Source organism: Ciconia boyciana, chromosome 7 (genome assembly GCF_034638445.1).
Source record: "Ciconia boyciana chromosome 7, ASM3463844v1, whole genome shotgun sequence".
NCBI lineage: Eukaryota > Metazoa > Chordata > Aves > Ciconiiformes > Ciconiidae > Ciconia > Ciconia boyciana.
This window is the reverse complement of record NC_132940.1, coordinates 11,192,191-11,211,130: the sequence shown is the minus strand read 5'-3', so window position 1 is coordinate 11,211,130 and position 18,940 is coordinate 11,192,191. Positions and strand designations below refer to the sequence as shown.

Sequence of the window (18,940 nt, the reverse complement as noted above, 5' to 3'; positions counted from 1 at the left end):
GTGGACGATTTCATGAATTATTTGGATCCTTCTCATGAAGGAGGCTGCTGAATAGAAAATAAATTTACACTGATGTTTTAAGAGAAAAAAAAAATATTGGGGAAGGAGACTGGTTTCAGAAGAGGTAGGAGGAGAAGGGAGATTCTGAACTTCACAGAGGACACTGAGATCAGTGCTACTATGGAAAAACGAGACAGAAGTAGTACATACTGGCGTGCGTTTAGCCTGGAAATGTGCAGTTCTTGTGTTTAATTGAAGTCGACACATTTGGGTTTTGGAATCCTTACAAAGTCTGTGCATCTGCTTATTTCAACTGTTGTTTGTCTCTGACAAGTGAATTTTAAATCCGGAGTGCCCATCAGCTTAAAGCTCTGGGATGGACTTGTAGATGTATCTGGTTCTGAGGAACCTTTACCCATGCTGTGACGTTACTCTTTGCAGGTCCTTGTTCTTCTTTGAAGAGGTGCTTGGTTGTGGTGAGGAATGAACTAAGAGAGATGTTCTCCGGTGTACCTGGGATTCCCGTTATTTTAATGGCAGCTGAATGCTGATGTTAACAAGGAACTGTACACCTTAGGGAAAAATATTTTTTGTAAAAAGCAGACCTCATTTAAGGAACTGAGAGAAACAGCGTATGACATGTCGTCATCTTTCACCATACACCTACCTGGACGCAAATGACTTAGTATTTGACCAGCTGAACACTTAGTATTGACCACCATCTCAATTACCATATTGAAAAAGTATATATTTTTTCAAAGCATTAAGGAAAACACCTTTGAAGTGATTTGATTCTACATTTGTAGCTAATTGTCAGATATTTCCTGAATAGTTCTTCCCAGTCCATAGCCCTATTTTTTTCCCCGCTATTATCTTGAGGACTGGAGAGTAGTACCTAAGTGCTCTTTAGAGCAGATTTGTAGATAAAATAATAAGCACTGCAGTAGTGAAAACTCATAGTTTATTCCAAGCCTCTTAAAAGTTTAGTTTTAAAGACTGTTCCAGCACGCTTGCTTTTGGTACTACACTAGCTGAAGGTAGAAGGGTCCAGAGAATTGGAATTCAGAAGGGGAATGCTTATGAGTCCTGCGTACGGAAATCCTTATGTTAGGTGTGAAATCCAAGCCACCTGATACCAGTCTCTGGCTAACATTTTAGGCAATGCTGTGCTGTAAATTGGACATGTTTTGAGAGTGTAAGCTTAATAAATTGTGATCTTTTCCACAAAATGCCTCAAGTTTGAGGAGTCGGTATTCCACTGTGATATTTTATATGAAGACAATGGTTAGTCATGTATGGAAAATCTAAGCAAATGTCATGCTTATATAGTGATATGATGCTTGCATTAGTCTCCCCATATCTGTTGCCACCTGCTGTGTTTACGTAGAACTGAGCATATCACTTAAACTACTTCAGAATTAATAGAAGATGTAAATGTCACTTTGTGTGTTTTATTGGATGCTGAAGGAGTTACTTTTGGTATCGTAAGACACTGCCAGTGAGCATGTACTAGAGGAGAGCCACTGGGACCCACAGCGACGTGAGCCTCTGTAGATTAAAATGTCCTGCAAGCACATATGAGAACAGTCTTTCCCTGAATATTTGATCTCTAAGGAAACTAGCTTGAATCCTGTGGTGGCATTTGAGATTACTTATTACCAGTATATTGTATGTTTTCCTGTCCTTTAATTTTGTTCCAGTCTTGATTGCATGGTAAATTAGTATGTTACAATTAGCAGACTTAATTTAAATTAAGCATGATTGCTATGGAATTTGAAGACCTGGCTTTCTGTAAGTGTTTGCAGTTGTCTTCCTGTGTGTCTTCATTTTTGTACTTTCTGCAATTTTCTTGGGTTTCCTTTCATTTCATGCTGGCCATGCTGGTTTCAGACTTCATGGTGGAGCAGAACTGGTATGGTGAGAAAGCTGGAATATGACAATATCTGGCTCCCAGAAATGTATTTTACAACAATCTGTTATTTGTACAGAAATAGGCTAATTTTATTTAACAGTCCTATCTTTCCCTACTTTGTCTTGGAGAAAATTTGGGCCATGTTTGCCTGTGCTTGTGAGTTTGTGGTAAAGTTTGTTACAGATCGTTTGTAAAAATAATACTTACCTGTTTCTAGTTCCCCTAATTATGAATAAGTACATAAAGCATTCAAAAAGCTTTTAGTAGATTCTTTGTTTGCGTTCTAATCCAATTTTAGAAGAGGTACGTTTATTAGATATCTGCTTTTTTAACAGCTGTGTAAATTACGGCTCTGTGATTTTACTAGGATTTTTTTTTTCCTATTTTCTTCTATGATTCCTTTTTGTCATCACTGCTACCATCCATTTATTTTTGATACATTCATGTACTTGTACTTACTGCTCTCCACCATCTTACTGTAAGCGGAATTGATTTTGATTTTAATCTTCAGCCTTCTTAAGTAGAATAGCTTTTAAAACAAGGATACTTTCTTAGGCAATGGCAGAACTGCAGCAAGCTTTAATTCCCAGCTTGTGGCTTCTAATGTTTGTGTTTTTCTTCTGCTTAGTTTTGTGAATGATTGTTTCAGCTTCGACCTCCTAAAATTTCAAAACTCTCTGTGTGTGTGTATCTATTTGTAGATGCGTTTGTATAGTTATTAAACTGGAACGACCATCCTTGTATAAAAAATTGATAGCAATTGGATAATGAACATTTGGCTCAGATAGCAAGTAAGCTTTACACAAAAGAATGAGGTTTAACATGTAATCAGGCTTGATTGTTCCAGAAACTTACCCTTGCTGGAGATGTGGGGGTTGCTTTTTGTGCCAGCCTGGGATCCGCACCCCATGCCTCCCCCTCTTGTTCTGCCTTTTTGTGGTTTCATTGCTCCATTAACTTGAAATGCCTTCTACAGGCGTATTTTCTTATTATTTTAAAGTAGGCTGCTTATTTGATATGATATACACTGCAGTATAGTTAGCCACTATATTTTTGTAAGTCTTTTTTCATGTCTTTTAAGTTCGTTGGTTTTATCTGAGACAGTGGTTTATTGACAGACCTGCCTCCCTGAACAAGTAAGGAGCAAATAACTGGATACTTGATTAGCAAGCATAGTATTTCTCTTTACATAAATTTATACTGGTTTTACTTGCTACACTGAGCATTTTCGATATCCACAGAACTCTAGCTCCTGTCTGGCAACTTCTTTAACATTTAGAGCCAACTCTTATCTAGGTATCCTTTTTCCCTCTCAGTCATTCAATGAGTGTATTGATTAGAAGGGTCCCAAGCAGCATTTATTTTCGCAAAGCTGAAGGAAACAAACTGAGCAATATGTATTCTCTCTCGATGTCTGTTTTGGATTAAAGCAGCATGCCGGCACGCACGTCTTGCCTTTATCTTGCTTTGGTGGGGAGCAGCTCTGCTCAGCCCCTCTTGAGTCCAGGCTGGCAAAGCATGGCATGTCCCTTTCTAAGACAGCTTAGTCCTGAACAAATGTCAAAAGTTTTGTAGCTTACTTGCTGAGATTAGTTTTGTTAAGCATGTTTATTTTCCTAATATTTCCATTAGACTATTATCAGCCTACCTTAGCAACCTCAGGCGTTGCTTGTGTATTATAGAGATATTTTTGAGGATTTGTCTCCCATCTTTGTGTGTGCAAATGTAATGAGCAGCAAATTGTTTTCACTGCTTCTGTTTGAAGGGCTTTGGGGGCTGAATATTTGTGTGTGTGCATACATATGTATGTTTTAATACTTTCACAGGAAACTTTTTCCTCTCTTGAAAAAAAGAACCTTTCTTCATTAGACTGTCTTTAGAAGCAACCTATACTTATTAAGAATGTTGCTGACATGCTGCTGAATCTTTGGGGTTTTGTTTTGTTTTGTAAGAAGCTGCTAAGAGTTGGAAAACATTATTGCTTTAGGAAGAGGAGGGTCTTTTATAATGAAAATACAAAGTCAACGCTTACCTTTTAGTTTAGAAGCAAAAATAGAAATTTAAAGTATCATTGTAAGGTAAGCAGATTAAGACTGAGACTCTGATTTTCTGGATCTACTTCATTATCTACTATGTTTTGCTATAGGAGATGAACTTGTGAGTGGTTTACACATTAAATATTCATTTGTTTTTTTATATTGAAGCTCTGCAAAATTCAAAACAGGGGAGCTGCAGTCCCAGTATGATAAAATAACATGGTTCTCATGGCAGGCAATGGTTGGAGCAATGCATGGGTCAGAAATGTAGGAGGGATGAAGGAATCGATGTACCAGTGGTGCAAAGCATGATAATGTATGTTGCAGCTTACCTTGGTGGATATTTTTTTAAAGGTCAGCTATTTTGGTCACTTTGGCTTCTGAGATAAATCCAAAGTATCTAGGAAGCCTTTGTATCTAAAGCATGTAGAAGTGAAAAATTGAGAGATGGTGATTTTACCCAAAGCTACCTGAAATGGTGAGGAATTGGTTGTAGATGAGGACTTGGGAAGTTGATTTGTGTGTCTAACAACACACCCTCCCTGGTGTCTGCTCTTCTGGCGTGTTTGTCCAGATCTGGTCCCGTGTTCTGTTCAGGCTTTTCTGTACTCTAATGGATTGGAAAGTGCTTGTAAGTTAAATATGCTGGGTGGTTCTTAGGAAAGTTCATGTTGTCCATCTTGCCCCTTAGGAGAACTGAGGATGGCAATAAGTAAGGATCATCTGCTAAACAGCAGTAGCACCAGGGATGGAAGCATGGGCCAGCACTCGTTAACCTAAGAGTTTGCCTAAAAGCCAAAGTAGGATTGTAGTTCTTGCTAGTATGAAAGCATATCATAAACAGAAAATTCTGCCAAGCAGGCAGAAAACCTGAATCTCTTCGGTAGGGTTGTTATTGTTAATCTCCACAGTTGGAAAGATGAGTCTCGCCAACAGAGCAAAACCTCTCCAGGGGACCTGATGAGAGCACAGGGCCTCTCCGCCTCTTCCAAACTATAGTTTGGGAATAGTCAGCTCCAGTAGTGCAGAGTCCTAGGGGCAAACCAGGGATGCTGCTGGCTGACGGACAGGGAGATTTGCTTTCCACCTATGGACTAAGCCTACTCAGCTTGGGGTCTGCTGAACCACAAATATTTCTACATTGCCTTTTTTGGAGGGAGAGCAGTATTCAGAGACAGATATATGTAAAAAAATTATTATTTTCGTTTCCCATGCTCTGTCTGTAGTAGGATTTCCTTTGAGTCATGTCTGCTCTGGCATTTGCCCTATCTGGCAATAATTTCAGACTGGTCGGACCTGACAATTTGTATGAACTAGAGGAATAGCTTTTTGACTCTATCGAATTGTGAAAATCTATGTAGTTACAAAGGTATCATTGGCACATCATCTTTTATAAGCCTCTGTATAATCTATTGCAAAGTTTTTGGCTGTGAATCATCACTAGAAAATAAACCCTGGATGCTGTTTTTTTTAGGGAGAAGATTACCTTTTGATTTGAGTATTTGACACAGGAAAAGTACAGATTTTATCACCCATGTGTATCAATTTCGTTGGTCTAACCTTCAGAATATGTATTTTTAAAACTTGGCAAATAATTTAATTGCAAACATCTTAGTCCCATTTACATTCATAATGCTCCCACCCTGGTTATTACTCTACTGTATGACCGTGTGAAAATCTGTGCTCTGTGCAGAGAAGGCAGCTCCATTGACACAGTCTGATTTGGAGATTATTTCCAAAATAATGTATTGTTAGAATAGCTTTTAAATTAGCTATGTAATTTATCCTCACACTGAGGTTTGAAACTGCAATTAGCTGATAAAGAGCTAATTTGTAACATTTTTTGATACTTAAACAAAGAAAGTGCTCTGAAACAAAATGAAGAGAACTGTTCACGTTGTGTGCTACATAGCAACCAAGTGACTCTTCATATTTTTTTGTGCAAGATTTATATTAAACCTCCTCACTTTTGAATCTTGGAAAACTGTGTCTTTTCATTTTCAGCTCGTATGCTTAGTTTTCTGGATGCATCTTTAGGGAGAGTGTTTAGAATGGGTTTGTTATATTACACACCTGTATATCATTGTAAGCTACACGGTTAAAAGATTTGAAACAATATAAAATCACTTTGTCATTTCATTCTTGAATTTGTTTGCTTGGATTTTTTGGAGGAAAAAAATGTGATAAATGATCTTCCGTGAGAATTGCCAAGTAGAGACTTATTTAAAAAGCAGTTATGCTATGTGAAGCATTTAATAATAGAGTTGGAGGAAATGGGAAATGAAAGTATGCAGTTATGCTTAGTTTTCATTAAATCATCCTTTCACACTTTGCGATGTAACTTCATGGCAGTATAATGCATAACACAACTGAAGTAGGAGATAGTAATGCTTGAGAAGGTCAGTGTATATTTTCTCCCATTAAATGCTGTCTATATTTATTCTGGGGCATCTCTTCCATAATCAGAGATTTTTTTTCTTCTTACTTTTTTTTCTTTTCATGTAAGAATGAAGATAGGTTTGGAGTGTATTTGTGAGGGAGGAATATTTCAGAATAAAGTGGCTTGATTTACTTGAGAATGGCTGTACCAGTCATTGTAATTTGTTGTGACATTTCATTTTGTTTGGCTTTGCAGAGTTGTCCCTGTGTTGTTAATAATGCAAACGGTCTGGACTGTACAGCCTGATGTAAGCAGGTGTGCACTAGCCTCAAACATTAGGCAATTTAGACATAAATTTGGTGTGAACTGGCAATTTTAGCCTTTTCTTCCATAATTTCTTAGCTTGAGGTGATGCTGCTTCTTGAATTTGAGCTCTAAATGAAAAAGCAGAAGGGTTTATCTAACATGTAGCTTGTTTTAGATGAAAGGAAAATGGTCTTTCCTGTAATAAGTTAATTCCCAAGTACTAAGATGTTAATTTTCCTTAAAACAAAAAAACCAGTCTACATCCAACTTAACGCATGCATTGTAAATCTTGCATTGCTTGACTCCTTGTTCACTTCAGTTAACATGTCTGTTAGCATGCTGAAATGTGTGGCATTTTTAAAAAAGACGTTCTTCATATTTTTATCCCCCGTGCTCTCTTCGGATATCTGTACAGAAGTGCAGCCCACACTTCACAAGTTGACTATATCTTTTATCTCTGTGCTCCTTGTCTTGCAGAATTCACATCTTTCCACAATAATCCACACAGTGACTCTAGTTTACTGGTACCAGCATGAGGCATGGGAACAGCCCTTAACATCTTACTTTAATATAGAAGGGAAAGGCTTCAACCATATGGGCAGGGCTTTTCTCTTGTTTCATGGCAAAGTTTCCAGGAAGACTTTCTCATACCTGGTGGATGACTGTGCAAAATGTCTTCGTCTGAAGCAGCTCATACATTGCACATATCTGGATTAATATGAAATAGGCATTAAAAAAAAGAAGGGAGGGGGGATGAAACTTTTCATCCTATGTGGAACAAACACTCTTGAACACAGAGTGAGTCTGCAGCAGCCTGGTACAACTGTCACCTACAGCAAGCCGGAAAACTTGGAGCAAAGTGTCCAGTTATTTTAAAAAATACTTATTTGTCCAGTTTATTTCCTCACATGAGCTTCAAAACAGCGGGCAATGCAAATTCGAGAAGAGCCTGACTTGTTGAACAACTTGCATCTGTTTCTGTAGTTGTAGTCATCACGGTTGTAGTAACTAGTCCATGCAAGCTTCTTGTGGAAGAGGATCCTGCACTCATGGAGTTGGTTTTCGTTGTTATTTTTCTTTAAGGCTAAATTCCTTTAGGTTCCGGAGTTCAATAGGATTGACTTTCTTCAATAAGATGGGGGAAACAGGAATACCGCAATCTAGTCTCAAGGTCATGGGAGTTGGGATTTGACCTTATAAAGGAATGGATGGCAGGGAAAGACTGTCTAGAGATGCCCTGGAGAAAGAATCCTTAGTTGCTTAGTCTGGACAAGGTAACCAGGAAGGGATCCAAATTGTTTCCCTGCTCATGGGACTTAATGCCAGGAAATACATGCTGTTTTCCTGGGTGACACTGGGAAGAAGATAGTCCCATGTCTGTTGTGATGGAGAATCTGTCTGTGATCTTTAATAAGTTGCTTGTTGGACTTGTGCTTCCATTCTTCAAGTCTTAAGCGAGCGTAACTGTATTTCCTTAAGAGAAAAGAAGAAGTATTTATTGTAGGAATGTGCAAACCACTAAACCTACACCATGAATAATAACAGGTTTTTTTCACAGTTATTCTAGGATGAATAACTTTTAAACTATTCTTGAACGTGGAAAAAAAAAAAATTGGTTGAACCAGATGCTTACTTATTCTTATCTATTTTAGAGAACTAATTATCCCTGTTGTTGGTAGTGCTAAAGCTTACAAAATTGCTTCCATCTTTGAATTACTATAATTAAGACAATAACTTCCACATCTAGTTAACATTGCCGTGCAGCTGGTGCATTCATTGACATGCAGATTTTGGATTTTGTAAATTTTCTGTCATTGTGAATAAAAATTTTAAATACTTATTTTCATTTCCAAAATGTCTGTTTCTCATAAAGAAGTCTTTGTAAAACAAATCAACTGAAACCAAACTCCTGTAACATCAGAGGAGAATCTAGTTAAATTTGGTTAGGTGATGGTACATTTTAGGAAAATATGTAACCACAGATAGCTTCTGTAGGTGTGATCGCTCTGAATTTTGGATCCCATTCTGTAGGGATTTGGGCTCACTGAATTAAATGTCAAATCTGGAACAAGTCTGATGCTGAACTTCTGAAATTTTATTTTCAAAGGAGTTATTAGTTAATGCAAGAGTTAATCCGGTACTCTGACAACCTGATGTGGTTTACAAAACTAGAACTCTATAATTAACAATCACTAATACAAATCATATGCATTAATGATTACTAACCAAAATGTGACTTAACCTATAATTTTTCTGTACATCTTTTTACCTCAAGTCTGTGGGAAGACTCGTGCAATTGGTGCTAATCTTGTTTACTTCCACATTCAGCAGCTTCAACTATGAGAAATTTTTCAAGGCCTATAAATTTAGATAGACTTTGAGAAACTTCCTTATCATTATTCATTTCTAATAACCATCAACGCTATGAAATTACTTGATAGTGGTGTTGGTTATTTGTTTTTAAATCATTTTTCTGTGGCCCTTGCTTTCATTACATGAATGCCTCATGGATGTTAATCAGTTTTGCTCAGTGAGTTAGAGATGTCCCCTGAGTAAACTGCTAAAATAAAGAATCAAATATTGATTTATGCTGAAACTGAAACATTGATTTCTTTTTCAGACTGAAAATGCACATGAAACCAGGTGTCCTAATGGTGCTCATTTTGGAGGCTCGACATCAAATTGTCTGTTGGTGCATAGGAGAAGGTTTGTTAGAGTGTAGTTGAAGAGCACCCGGGCTGCATGCAGCTCGCAGGTACGCTACCAAATGTTCTCATGAATAATGCTGGCCAAGGGCGCTGGCTCCAGAGCACATTTCAGTGGGTCCAAAACCAGTGTCCAGTTACCAGAGCCACGTCCGATGTCCCGCAGTGTTCAGTTTCAAGAATGCGCTGGGAACGCTTCAGTACACGTAACAAATGTTATTTTTACTGCAGGCAGAGAAGTTAACTCTAGAAATAGTAAAAGCACAATTTCCGTAGCGATGGCAAAGGCATTGTTTCAAATATTTCAATATAAACTATCTATTTTGCTGTGCATGTTCAGAATTAAATCAAGTTGCTCTCCTGCTCTCATAGATTTCTAGACTTAGTTTGGCAGTGTGGGTGTGCGACCTTGGTGGCTCAGGAGGGCAGGGGGTGGCAGCAGAGGTATTTTCATGTTGACAGCCCTTCAAAGCACTCCGCTGGCTGCAGCTCGACCCTGCAACTCTGGGCAGTACAGAAACTCTGCGCTGTTAAGATCGTATTTTGCCTAAAATGGAAGATGTGGAGGGGGTTTGTTCTCTGAAATTATGAAGTGGGATCTGAGAAAAAAATGGTTAATGAGACCCATACCAAATTGTGAGAGGAAAGGAGGGTCAGGGTCAGGCTCGCCTTGCATTTAATGAAAATAGCTAAACTTTGGCTTATAAACAATAATGCTTGGAATCTCTCTGGACTGGTGAAGAACTTTCTTTTTTTCTAGTTAAAATACTCAGAGACATATAGGTAACCTTTTCTCTTTCTACTTTCTCCTTCTGCTCCTGTGTTCTTAGTAGATTGAACTATTTTTAGGGCAAGGAAACATATAGTATTGTTTGGAGAATTCATGAACAGTAATAAACAATAATTAATGCAATTTAAAGGATTAATGATATGACCTCCTCATTATCATTGGCCTTGTAGCTCAGTATTGAGCCTAGTACTGTCTGTCGGGCTAAAGTGCATCTTCCAGGAAATATTTTTTTCTTCATTTGAACTGTTTCTGCCAACACTTAAATTGACTAGTTTGAATTTCTTTGGCACAAAGCCCTGGTTAAAGCCAGCTGTACTTCTTTTGTATTTAGCTGTTCTTCTTTAGGAGGTGCTCAAATACTGTTGTAGTGACTTCCAACTGAAGTCTTCATGTTACCTCCTCCATTCCCCCCTTTTTTTATATTTTTTGTGACTAGCAGGACTTCACCACTCTTGTTCTGTAGTTTCTCTGGGATTCCAAGATCTGTTAGAAGTTTTGTGTATATATCCAGAGAGCTCTCTTCAACCAGTAGAGAATATGATTGTGTGTATTTGTATATTTTTCTCATCATATAACATAGATACAAGAAATTAGAAGTTCTGGTTTTAGCCTCTGTGTTTAAGCTTTGCCTTATTGCCCACACACATGGTTCGTAGAAATGGCTAAATGGGCCTAAGTGATGTTCCCCCTTCCCACGTTAGAGATCCAGGGAAATTGAAAGTTATCCAGTTTTAGGGGTGTAAAGAGAATAATTTTTTTATTTCTAACTTGGGGCTAGGCTTTCACTGCAAGCCATTCCCTCCTCTGGGTACATTTGTGTAAACCTGACCTAGTTTAACGGGTCTCAGCTGTGCTTGCTCTCCAGCCACTTAACCCTTTCTCTTTTGGGTCTTTATCTTTGCAAATATAGCAGAGAAAATGGGTTTGTAAAACTCGGTTCAATTTGGCAAATGCAGGCAAGCAGTTAAAAAGCTCTGAGTTTGGGACAGTTCATGTTCCCTGTAATGCCTAAATATACCAAGTTTCCATAGCCAGCTCCAGACATTGCTGTGGTAAAGTGTATTTTAGGAACTCTTTTTAGCAAAGGGATATGACCATAGAGGATGGAGCTCTCTCTTCTCATTGTACTAGTGTTTTATATTGAGCAAGATCTTAAATTCTTACATTGTAATTTGTATTAAAATAGCCAGGATTTTTTTATTTCTTACATAGTGATATGTATTATATTAGAATACTCAGGACTTCCATGTTGCAAGAAAGATTTTCTAGTAATATAAACATAATGTTTATCTGGTATTAATGTTGGAATTGAGTATTCTGTATTTTTCAACCGTTACTGGAATAGAGTGACTGAAAATGTATTAAAAAAATCCATGAACTGAGATTTGAAGCTTCTTAAAATCAGGCTGTTAGTTTTTCTGTACGATGTACACAATGGCAATCAGTTTTTGGATGGACTGTTGTTGAATAATACATGAATGTAAATGGAGATTGTATGGAATCAGTTGGATAATTTTGAGGAATGCTTTAAGTACACTAAAGAGCCTGAATAGCAGTTAATGGTGCTTCAACTTTATTACTGTTTATTATAGTTGGCAGTGCAGTTGTATTTTTTTCTGCATCGAGTTCTCTAGTTTCCTATAGAACAGCAATAAAAAAAGCTTACAAATAATAATAGTCAGATGCACTGTATCCTGTGGCAGCAAAATAGTTTTGCATTAAATTGTAGTTCTTGGCAGCCTGAGCATGTTTATTGTTGGGCAGTTCCAGAAGATCAGCCAATGCAGGAAGGACCGAGGCAGACATCAGCATTCGGAACTCTGCAAGCAAACAGGCTTTGCGTGCGCTTGCGGTAACCCAGCGTGGAGCTTCACAGGACATCTCCGGAGCTGGGCCAGCAAGCTTCTTGTTCAGCCTTTGCTCAGCCTTCCAGCTCCTGTCTATTCTCCCCTCCCTATCAAGACCAATATGATTTTAGTAACCTGTTTTGAGAACTGCTGAAGTAAGCAAAAATGCTTCTGCCATCTAGAAAGCAAGTTAGAGGTACAACGAATAATGTATGTAGCTTTAATACTTGGTCAGTTGTGAGATTTTGCTGGGAACTTGGACTGTTCTGTTTAACAACAGGAAAAGTGGTGATCAGAAAGTGATTTAAATATCTAGTTGCTCTGGCTCACAGCTCCCATGATTTAAAAATGTTTCCCTTGCCCATTACAATTACTTTAATCATATTTAGAGCTAAAAGTTTGCTACTAGCAATGACAGGCTGGGAAGCAAATGGAGGAACACATAACTCTCTTCATTTGTCTAAGTTTTGAAACTCCAGTGGGGAAAAAAAATAAAACTGAGCTGCCTCATACAGAAGTGTTGCTTTCTTGTTGGAACAAAGTCATGGCAGCGGGTGGAGTTGATTGGGCAGAGGGTTTGTCTGAGACTTGCTTTGCAGAGTTTTCTATTGGTATTGCTGCACGTGTTCACAAAGATTCTTGAATCTCAGGTTTTAAGTTTTATTAGTAATCCTGCTCATCTGCTGAATTGTGCTAACACTTTGCTTTGTAATTTTAACTCTGCCCTAAGGAATATGCTCTGGTTTCTTATAGTAATAGCAAATAATTGTAACAGATTTATTTGCTAGGTTGGATATTGGTAAGAATATCTGAAGCATTCTGGGGTATTTTACAGGTTTCTGCTCTTTGTGTGATTTGTAAAGCATGAGTTGCACATATTTTGTGAATCAGGAATGTGTTGTCAGCTATTTCTAGTGGCCTGTGCAGCATAAGATACAGTTTTTATATTGCTTCCAGTGTATTAAAACACTTGTTGCTGACAAAGTACCTTTCGGCCCTGTATATTTACTTCTTTGCAGGGTCACTACCGAGATTGAGAGCGTGAGGAAATACTGAAAGATTTCTCTTTAGCTGAAAGACATTCTGCAGGACCTGCCTTCAGGTGCTTTTGTTCATCTGACCATGCTTTATCGTTTATCTTTCTTTCTTTCAGCTGTCGGACAAGCAACAGAAAGAGTTTGATTGTAACATCCAGCACATCTCCAACTCTCCCGCGACCACATTCCCCTCTTCATGGACACACAGGTAACTCCCTAGGACTGCTTTACCTCGGAATCATTAGGAAAAATGTCAGTGTTCACTGTAGTCAGTTTGAACATATTGATACTCTGCATCAAAATATGCTCTTTGAAACTTAATCTGACTATAGTTTTTCACCTTTTCTAACTTGTAAGAGGGTCCTTATAGTCTCAAAATAAATGTTTTATGTCCTCATCTGTTCTGCACTTTCTAGTTTGTTACCATATCTGTCCTCCACTCTCTCTGGGGAATTCAGTCCTCTTACGTCCTGCAAAAGAACTTGAGATGGAGAATGAAGTAAAATAAAATTAAATAAGTACACTTAAGTAAATACCTTGTTTTGAGTCTCCTAGCATGATTAATTTGTGCCAGTGATTTAACTGCAGTTCTCATGAGAAGAAACATCCTGCTTGTTTCTGTATGCCTCCGGCAGCTGTGCCACCTTGCTCTATCTGCTACTTAGAGCAACATGAGATATTTAGGGTTCTTTCCTTTTTTTAGCATTACTGCCAGTTTTACCATGGCAGCAACTGGGAAATGCTCATTTCAGAGCAAATGGGCAACTGCTTGTTAGTCATTGAGGTGAAGTGTGTGGAGATGTTCTTTTTATAGAAAAAGAAAGAATGATTGTTCAGCCTAGAGTTATGCCTATGGGTAGTCAGCCTATGGATTTTCAGAAAGTGTCACACATGCAGATTCAACAGCTTGCCTGAACAGCATGTTCCCTTGATGTTTTTGTTACTGAGGGAGGTAGGTGACGTGTGACTACATTGTTTTCGGTATTTAAAAATGCCAGAGAAGATGGTTGGGCTTCAGGTATGGCCCTAATGAGCACCAGTCAGTAGCATGAAACAGCTTGAACATTTGTGGCACATCATCCACAGTGGCGCCTGTCTGGAAGCACATCACTGTTGCATGTAACACAAGTAACTGTTGTTTTCATTATAATCAGACTTTTCTCCTCCTACATGGTAGTATGTTCAGTAAATACTTTCTGGAGATTGAAACTAAGGAAATGCTGAGAAAGAACAGCAAATTGATAGTAGCTCAGCTAGAAGGAGCCATCTGCTTCTGTTTGCAGAGCATTACATCTCGAGAGCTGACATTGAGCCTGTTGAAAGGAAAAAGATGACCAAAATTACTGTTCAGGGATGCCCATGAAATCCTCAACCACCCTAAGTTTTCAGAAAACCTTGTCATATTTGCTTGGGATGCTATAAAGCCGGAAGGCTGGGAAGTTACTTTAATGACATTGTTTTATTAAAATGGCCCATGATTTTCAAATTAAAAGGTTAACAAAATCTTAATAGTAGTATATTAAAACCAGTTTCTTTTTGCTTCAGCATCTCAGATAAAATACAGGACCAAAAATGTGCATAGGGCAATTCCCTTTCACTTCAAACTCCCTTGGTTCTGTTGTGTGTGATTATGATAGTGATAACTTTGTAAAATTTAGTTTCAACAAGGCATTTTTCCTGGTAGAGATTCTCCACTTAAGTACGTTGTGCTCTTTACTTTGTTCTTAAAGTTGATATATATGTTGGATTTAACAAATTCTAAATTGGCTGTACAAGCCTTTACCTAAAGTGACAGAGAAAGATTCTCCTCAGAATATGGAAGAAGTGTCCCTGCTCGGCAGGTTGCAACAAGATGTTGACGTGATCGTTGCTCAGAAAACAAATGCAGAAATGTTCACAATAGAAACATTTATATTTTCTTTTGAGTTTCTTTTCTCCTCTGTCTATTTAAAAAATGAAAAATTGCTCTTAGTGGTTTTGATGCTGTCTCAGACTTTACAAGCTTATCTTTTATTAGACATATGCGGCTGTCTTGTAGAAACTAGAGTAACTAATCAGTGGTGTGCCATCTTTCTTCAACAGTAATTGTCAAGTATTTCCATTTTTTATTCTGATGTTGCATATGGGATTTAAAACTATTAATTAAAAGGATATCCTTTGTGACCTCCAAGAATAGCCAGTAGAGCATAGGAAGATAAATTACTTGTAATTTGAGTTCTCTAGCAGTACTATATTTAGGAGTCTTCCCTGGGAAAAATAATTTATTCAAGAGACAAAAGTAGATGAAATTTAGAGTAGAGTTGCAAATATTTTCTTAAGAAATATCATATATGAGATGTGAATTTGAGAACAGGCTGTGGTATTTGTTTAGTATTTGAACAGGATCTATCAATCTGTTTGTTCAGGAACATACACTGATAAGTTACTAAGAAATGTTGGAGCCTCTCCCTGGCCTCTTTTGTCTTGAACATGCTGCTCTTAATGCCCATTCTGAACCTCTCATGAATCAAAGGAACAGCAAGTATGCAGAGAAATCAGGGAGGCTTTCAAAAATGTTTCTGTTTAGAAACCACTCTAAAACCAAGTCCTGTATGGCACTAGCCTCAGGAGTTATTCTTCTGTGTATAATATAAAAGTCGGTGGGTGTGATATAGCACAGTTGACTGTCAATCAGGCAAACCTGCCTCCTAATGAACACTGATCCGGGCAGGTACACTTACTATCTGAAGCAGCATCCATATAAGATGCCAGACAACTTCATATCCTAGAAAATTTAGAGGAAAAGTGATACTTAAGAGATGTCAACATTTGTGATAGAAGTACATCCAAACAATTTTAACTCTGCCATGAAATCACTTCTGATTCAAGAACGCTTAATGGATTTGAAGTGAGCTAATTCAGTTTTCAAATGGTAGGAAATAACATTTTCCAAAATGAGCTGGGACCTTGGTATAGAAAGCTACAGCTTGTTAACTTTGTGGTAAAGTCACTCTGCTTGTCTGGTCACTCAAACTTGGATTGAAGTGGCCGGTTTTAGGAGTACAGGTTTGAAAATCCTCCTTTTGTTCTAAATTATTTTTCTTTAAAAATCAGAGGGAAAAAAAGGTATATACGTATGCTCCTTACAATTTTTTGTATTTGTTTGAGTCCATTCTTTAAATCTGAAAATTACAGAGAAGGTGTGCACAGTACACCTGTTATAGCATACCCATTAGGGGGTTGATTACTAAGTTACCATTAGATCGTATTTTAAAGCGAAAAGCTTAAAATCAATCCAAGAAAGCAACATCATCTTTATAATTCATTAGGAAAAAGATAAGTTCTTACAGCTGGATGATTGAAGTTCAGGCTATTTTAAAATTTATTTTCCACAGCTGTAAGGTAGCCAGGTTGCTCGCTGGCTTCCAGTGGAGATGCTTATCACTGCTGGGACCTTTGTGCTGCTCCTGTCTGTAATGGCAGGTGCAGGGAGCTGCTCGCAGGCAGCACTGTGGTACTGAATTATTCTGCTCTTTCCTGCAAGTTCATTTCCACCTTCTGGCAGAAAAATGGCTATTACTAAGGCCTCTATTTATTTATTATTTTTAGAGTGGGCAGAGTATGTAACATACTGCTCTAGATCCTGCCCTGGTTATCAAAGCTGCGGTTCATCAGCATTTCATGTGTGTGATCCTCGGATGGTGTGAGAACTATATATGAGACAGGTGGCACACAGGGTGCTTTAAACATTTTTTGGTCATTATAAGATTCATGTGTGCTGGAAGACAGCTAATTCTGTAGCATGCAACAAGATCTTTAGCTGCTTGTGTTAATATCCAGCAAATAATGTTAGTATATCCTACGTAGAAGACCACAACAACTTTGTCTTTTGTATTTATTTATTTTTACAAATCTCCGAAGCAGGTTTTACAAAATGGTTCTAGTGTAAGTTTTTGGACTCAGTACCTAACTGATGAATGTCATGTCTGTAGATGATAGCTGAGACTTTCACCTCTCTGTTGCCCGTAAGGTCCGGTTTTGTACTTTGAGAGTAGTGGATATACAAATGCTTTGGCTGCATCCTCCTTCCTGTGTCCGGAAAATGTAAAGGTTCATGCCTGAATTATTAACGTTCATGTAGCTGTGTTGATTTACCTAATGGGTAATCATTCTGTGTAACAGCCTCCCTTGAGACAGAGTCATTTCAGGTTCAGTAGTAGCCAACTATAACCCTTGAGCAGCAGGGGAGTTTACCTTTGCTAACACAATAAATAGGGTTTCGATCAGCCTTGGTGAACGAGACCATTGCACTAAGGCTTCTCTTATTAAAACTCCTTCAACTATAGCAGATGCAGCAGTACTGGGAAATTTTAGGGAAAGTAGTAATTCCCCTTCTCCCTGTTGTTGTTTTAAAAGCTTCATCCAGACTTGAATTGAGTAGAAAAACTAATTGCTTTTCATTTTAAAACTAGAAGCGACTCACAGGGGATCCAATTAAAATTCCAGTGTCTGGAAGGAAATATGCCATATAAATCTGAAAAAGTAGTTGCTTAAAAAATAGTAGTATCTCTGTACCAGATTGTGCAGGCTCAGAAGAATTCAAACACCAACATACGTCATTTCAAAATTTAAAAACTGTCATTACCCAATTTGCTTAGCTATTCTGAAATCCTATTTTGATCATAATCTGGGAAATTTACAAAAGATTGATGAAGATATAAAAAGGCAGTGGCAGTTCATTGCTTGTTTATTAACAGCATTGGGCAATGGGCTTTTTGTTCAAAAAGGTCATATTGACACAGTAGGGTTTGTCAGCAGTAAAGCTTGAAAAATGGGGAGGCAAAGACCAAGGTTCCCACCAAAACTGTCAGCCTTCCTTGCTTTGTTAGAAGATCTACATAACCACGGAAAGGCCTCACTCCTGCTGCATTTCCTCCTGACCTAAAATGCTCCTTCAGCTTTCTGCTAGCAAGTCAATAGTGACCCTAACCCTAGCTGTATGCTGCTACCAGGACATGTGCGTTTATGCACCTTTGATTTGCTCGCTTTGTGGCTATTGTAGCCTTCTTCCATCTTTCTTGTAAGCTTGCAGTGCCATCTAGACTGTCAAACCAGTCTTCTCTTAATTCAAAAGCAGTAAAATGTATCTGTTTTTCCACTGTGACCGTAAGAATTAAAATGAGTGCAAGCTTAATAAATGAAGCACCAGAAATCATCTAGTTATTGATTTCTGATCACTCTCTCCCCTTCCCAGTTGGATATACTGGGAATGGGTTAAATGGTATCTGGTTTGGGGTGAAGACTTGCATTGTGTTATATTGCACTGTGAACTCTTTGTTAGTTCTTAACTAAGAACACAAAAGAAAACCAAGCCAAAGGAAAACAAACCTGTTGCTCAAACCCCTTGTTTTAAATTTAGTTTGCTCCTGGTGAAGCAGATTGTGAAGTGGTCTGGAATTCACTTACCTCTCCCGTTCTCTCATCACCCCTTGACACATGTTAGACCAGCCTGGGGCTGCTTTAATCTCAACCAGCTGCTATTTTTCCCCTTGTAGACTTGTAGACCAGATGGAGTTTGCTGGCCTGTGCTGCACTGTGGCCATCCTCATACCCCAGGTGGCATTAGCTTGTGCTCCCTCTCCTCCTCCCTGCCTGCCCAGGCAGGCTTGCCAGGTGTGCACACACCTTGCTCACAAGAAGTTGTGGAGAGATGCTACTGCAGTTTTTTGTGAACCATTTGTATAGCCTAAGTGTGAGTGAATGTTACCTTTGACTGAGCACAGTGCTTATATTCCGTTTCTGCTCAGCACAACAGTTAAAGTGTATGAATAGCTTGTGTTGAAATTAATGCAACTTTATAATTAAGTTCGGTACAGTCCTGGATGGGACCGTAACCTCACAAACAGTGCTGGCTTGGGGGGTGAGCTGGGCACTGAGTACTTCTCCTG

The 18,940-nt window shown here is 38.3% G+C and overlaps 1 protein-coding gene across 7 annotated transcripts in view; it reads left to right on the top strand.

Moving 5' to 3' along the window:
- The window catches only part of MAST2 (microtubule associated serine/threonine kinase 2), a 197,486-nt gene that overhangs the window by 115,749 nt on the left and 62,797 nt on the right, over positions 1-18,940 (top strand). For all 7 annotated transcript variants that reach the window (XM_072867325.1, XM_072867323.1, XM_072867322.1 and 4 more), the window contains one exon: positions 13,130-13,221. In XM_072867325.1, coding sequence (XP_072723426.1) covers positions 13,130-13,221 — 92 coding nt within the window. The remainder of the gene's footprint in view (positions 1-13,129; positions 13,222-18,940) is intronic.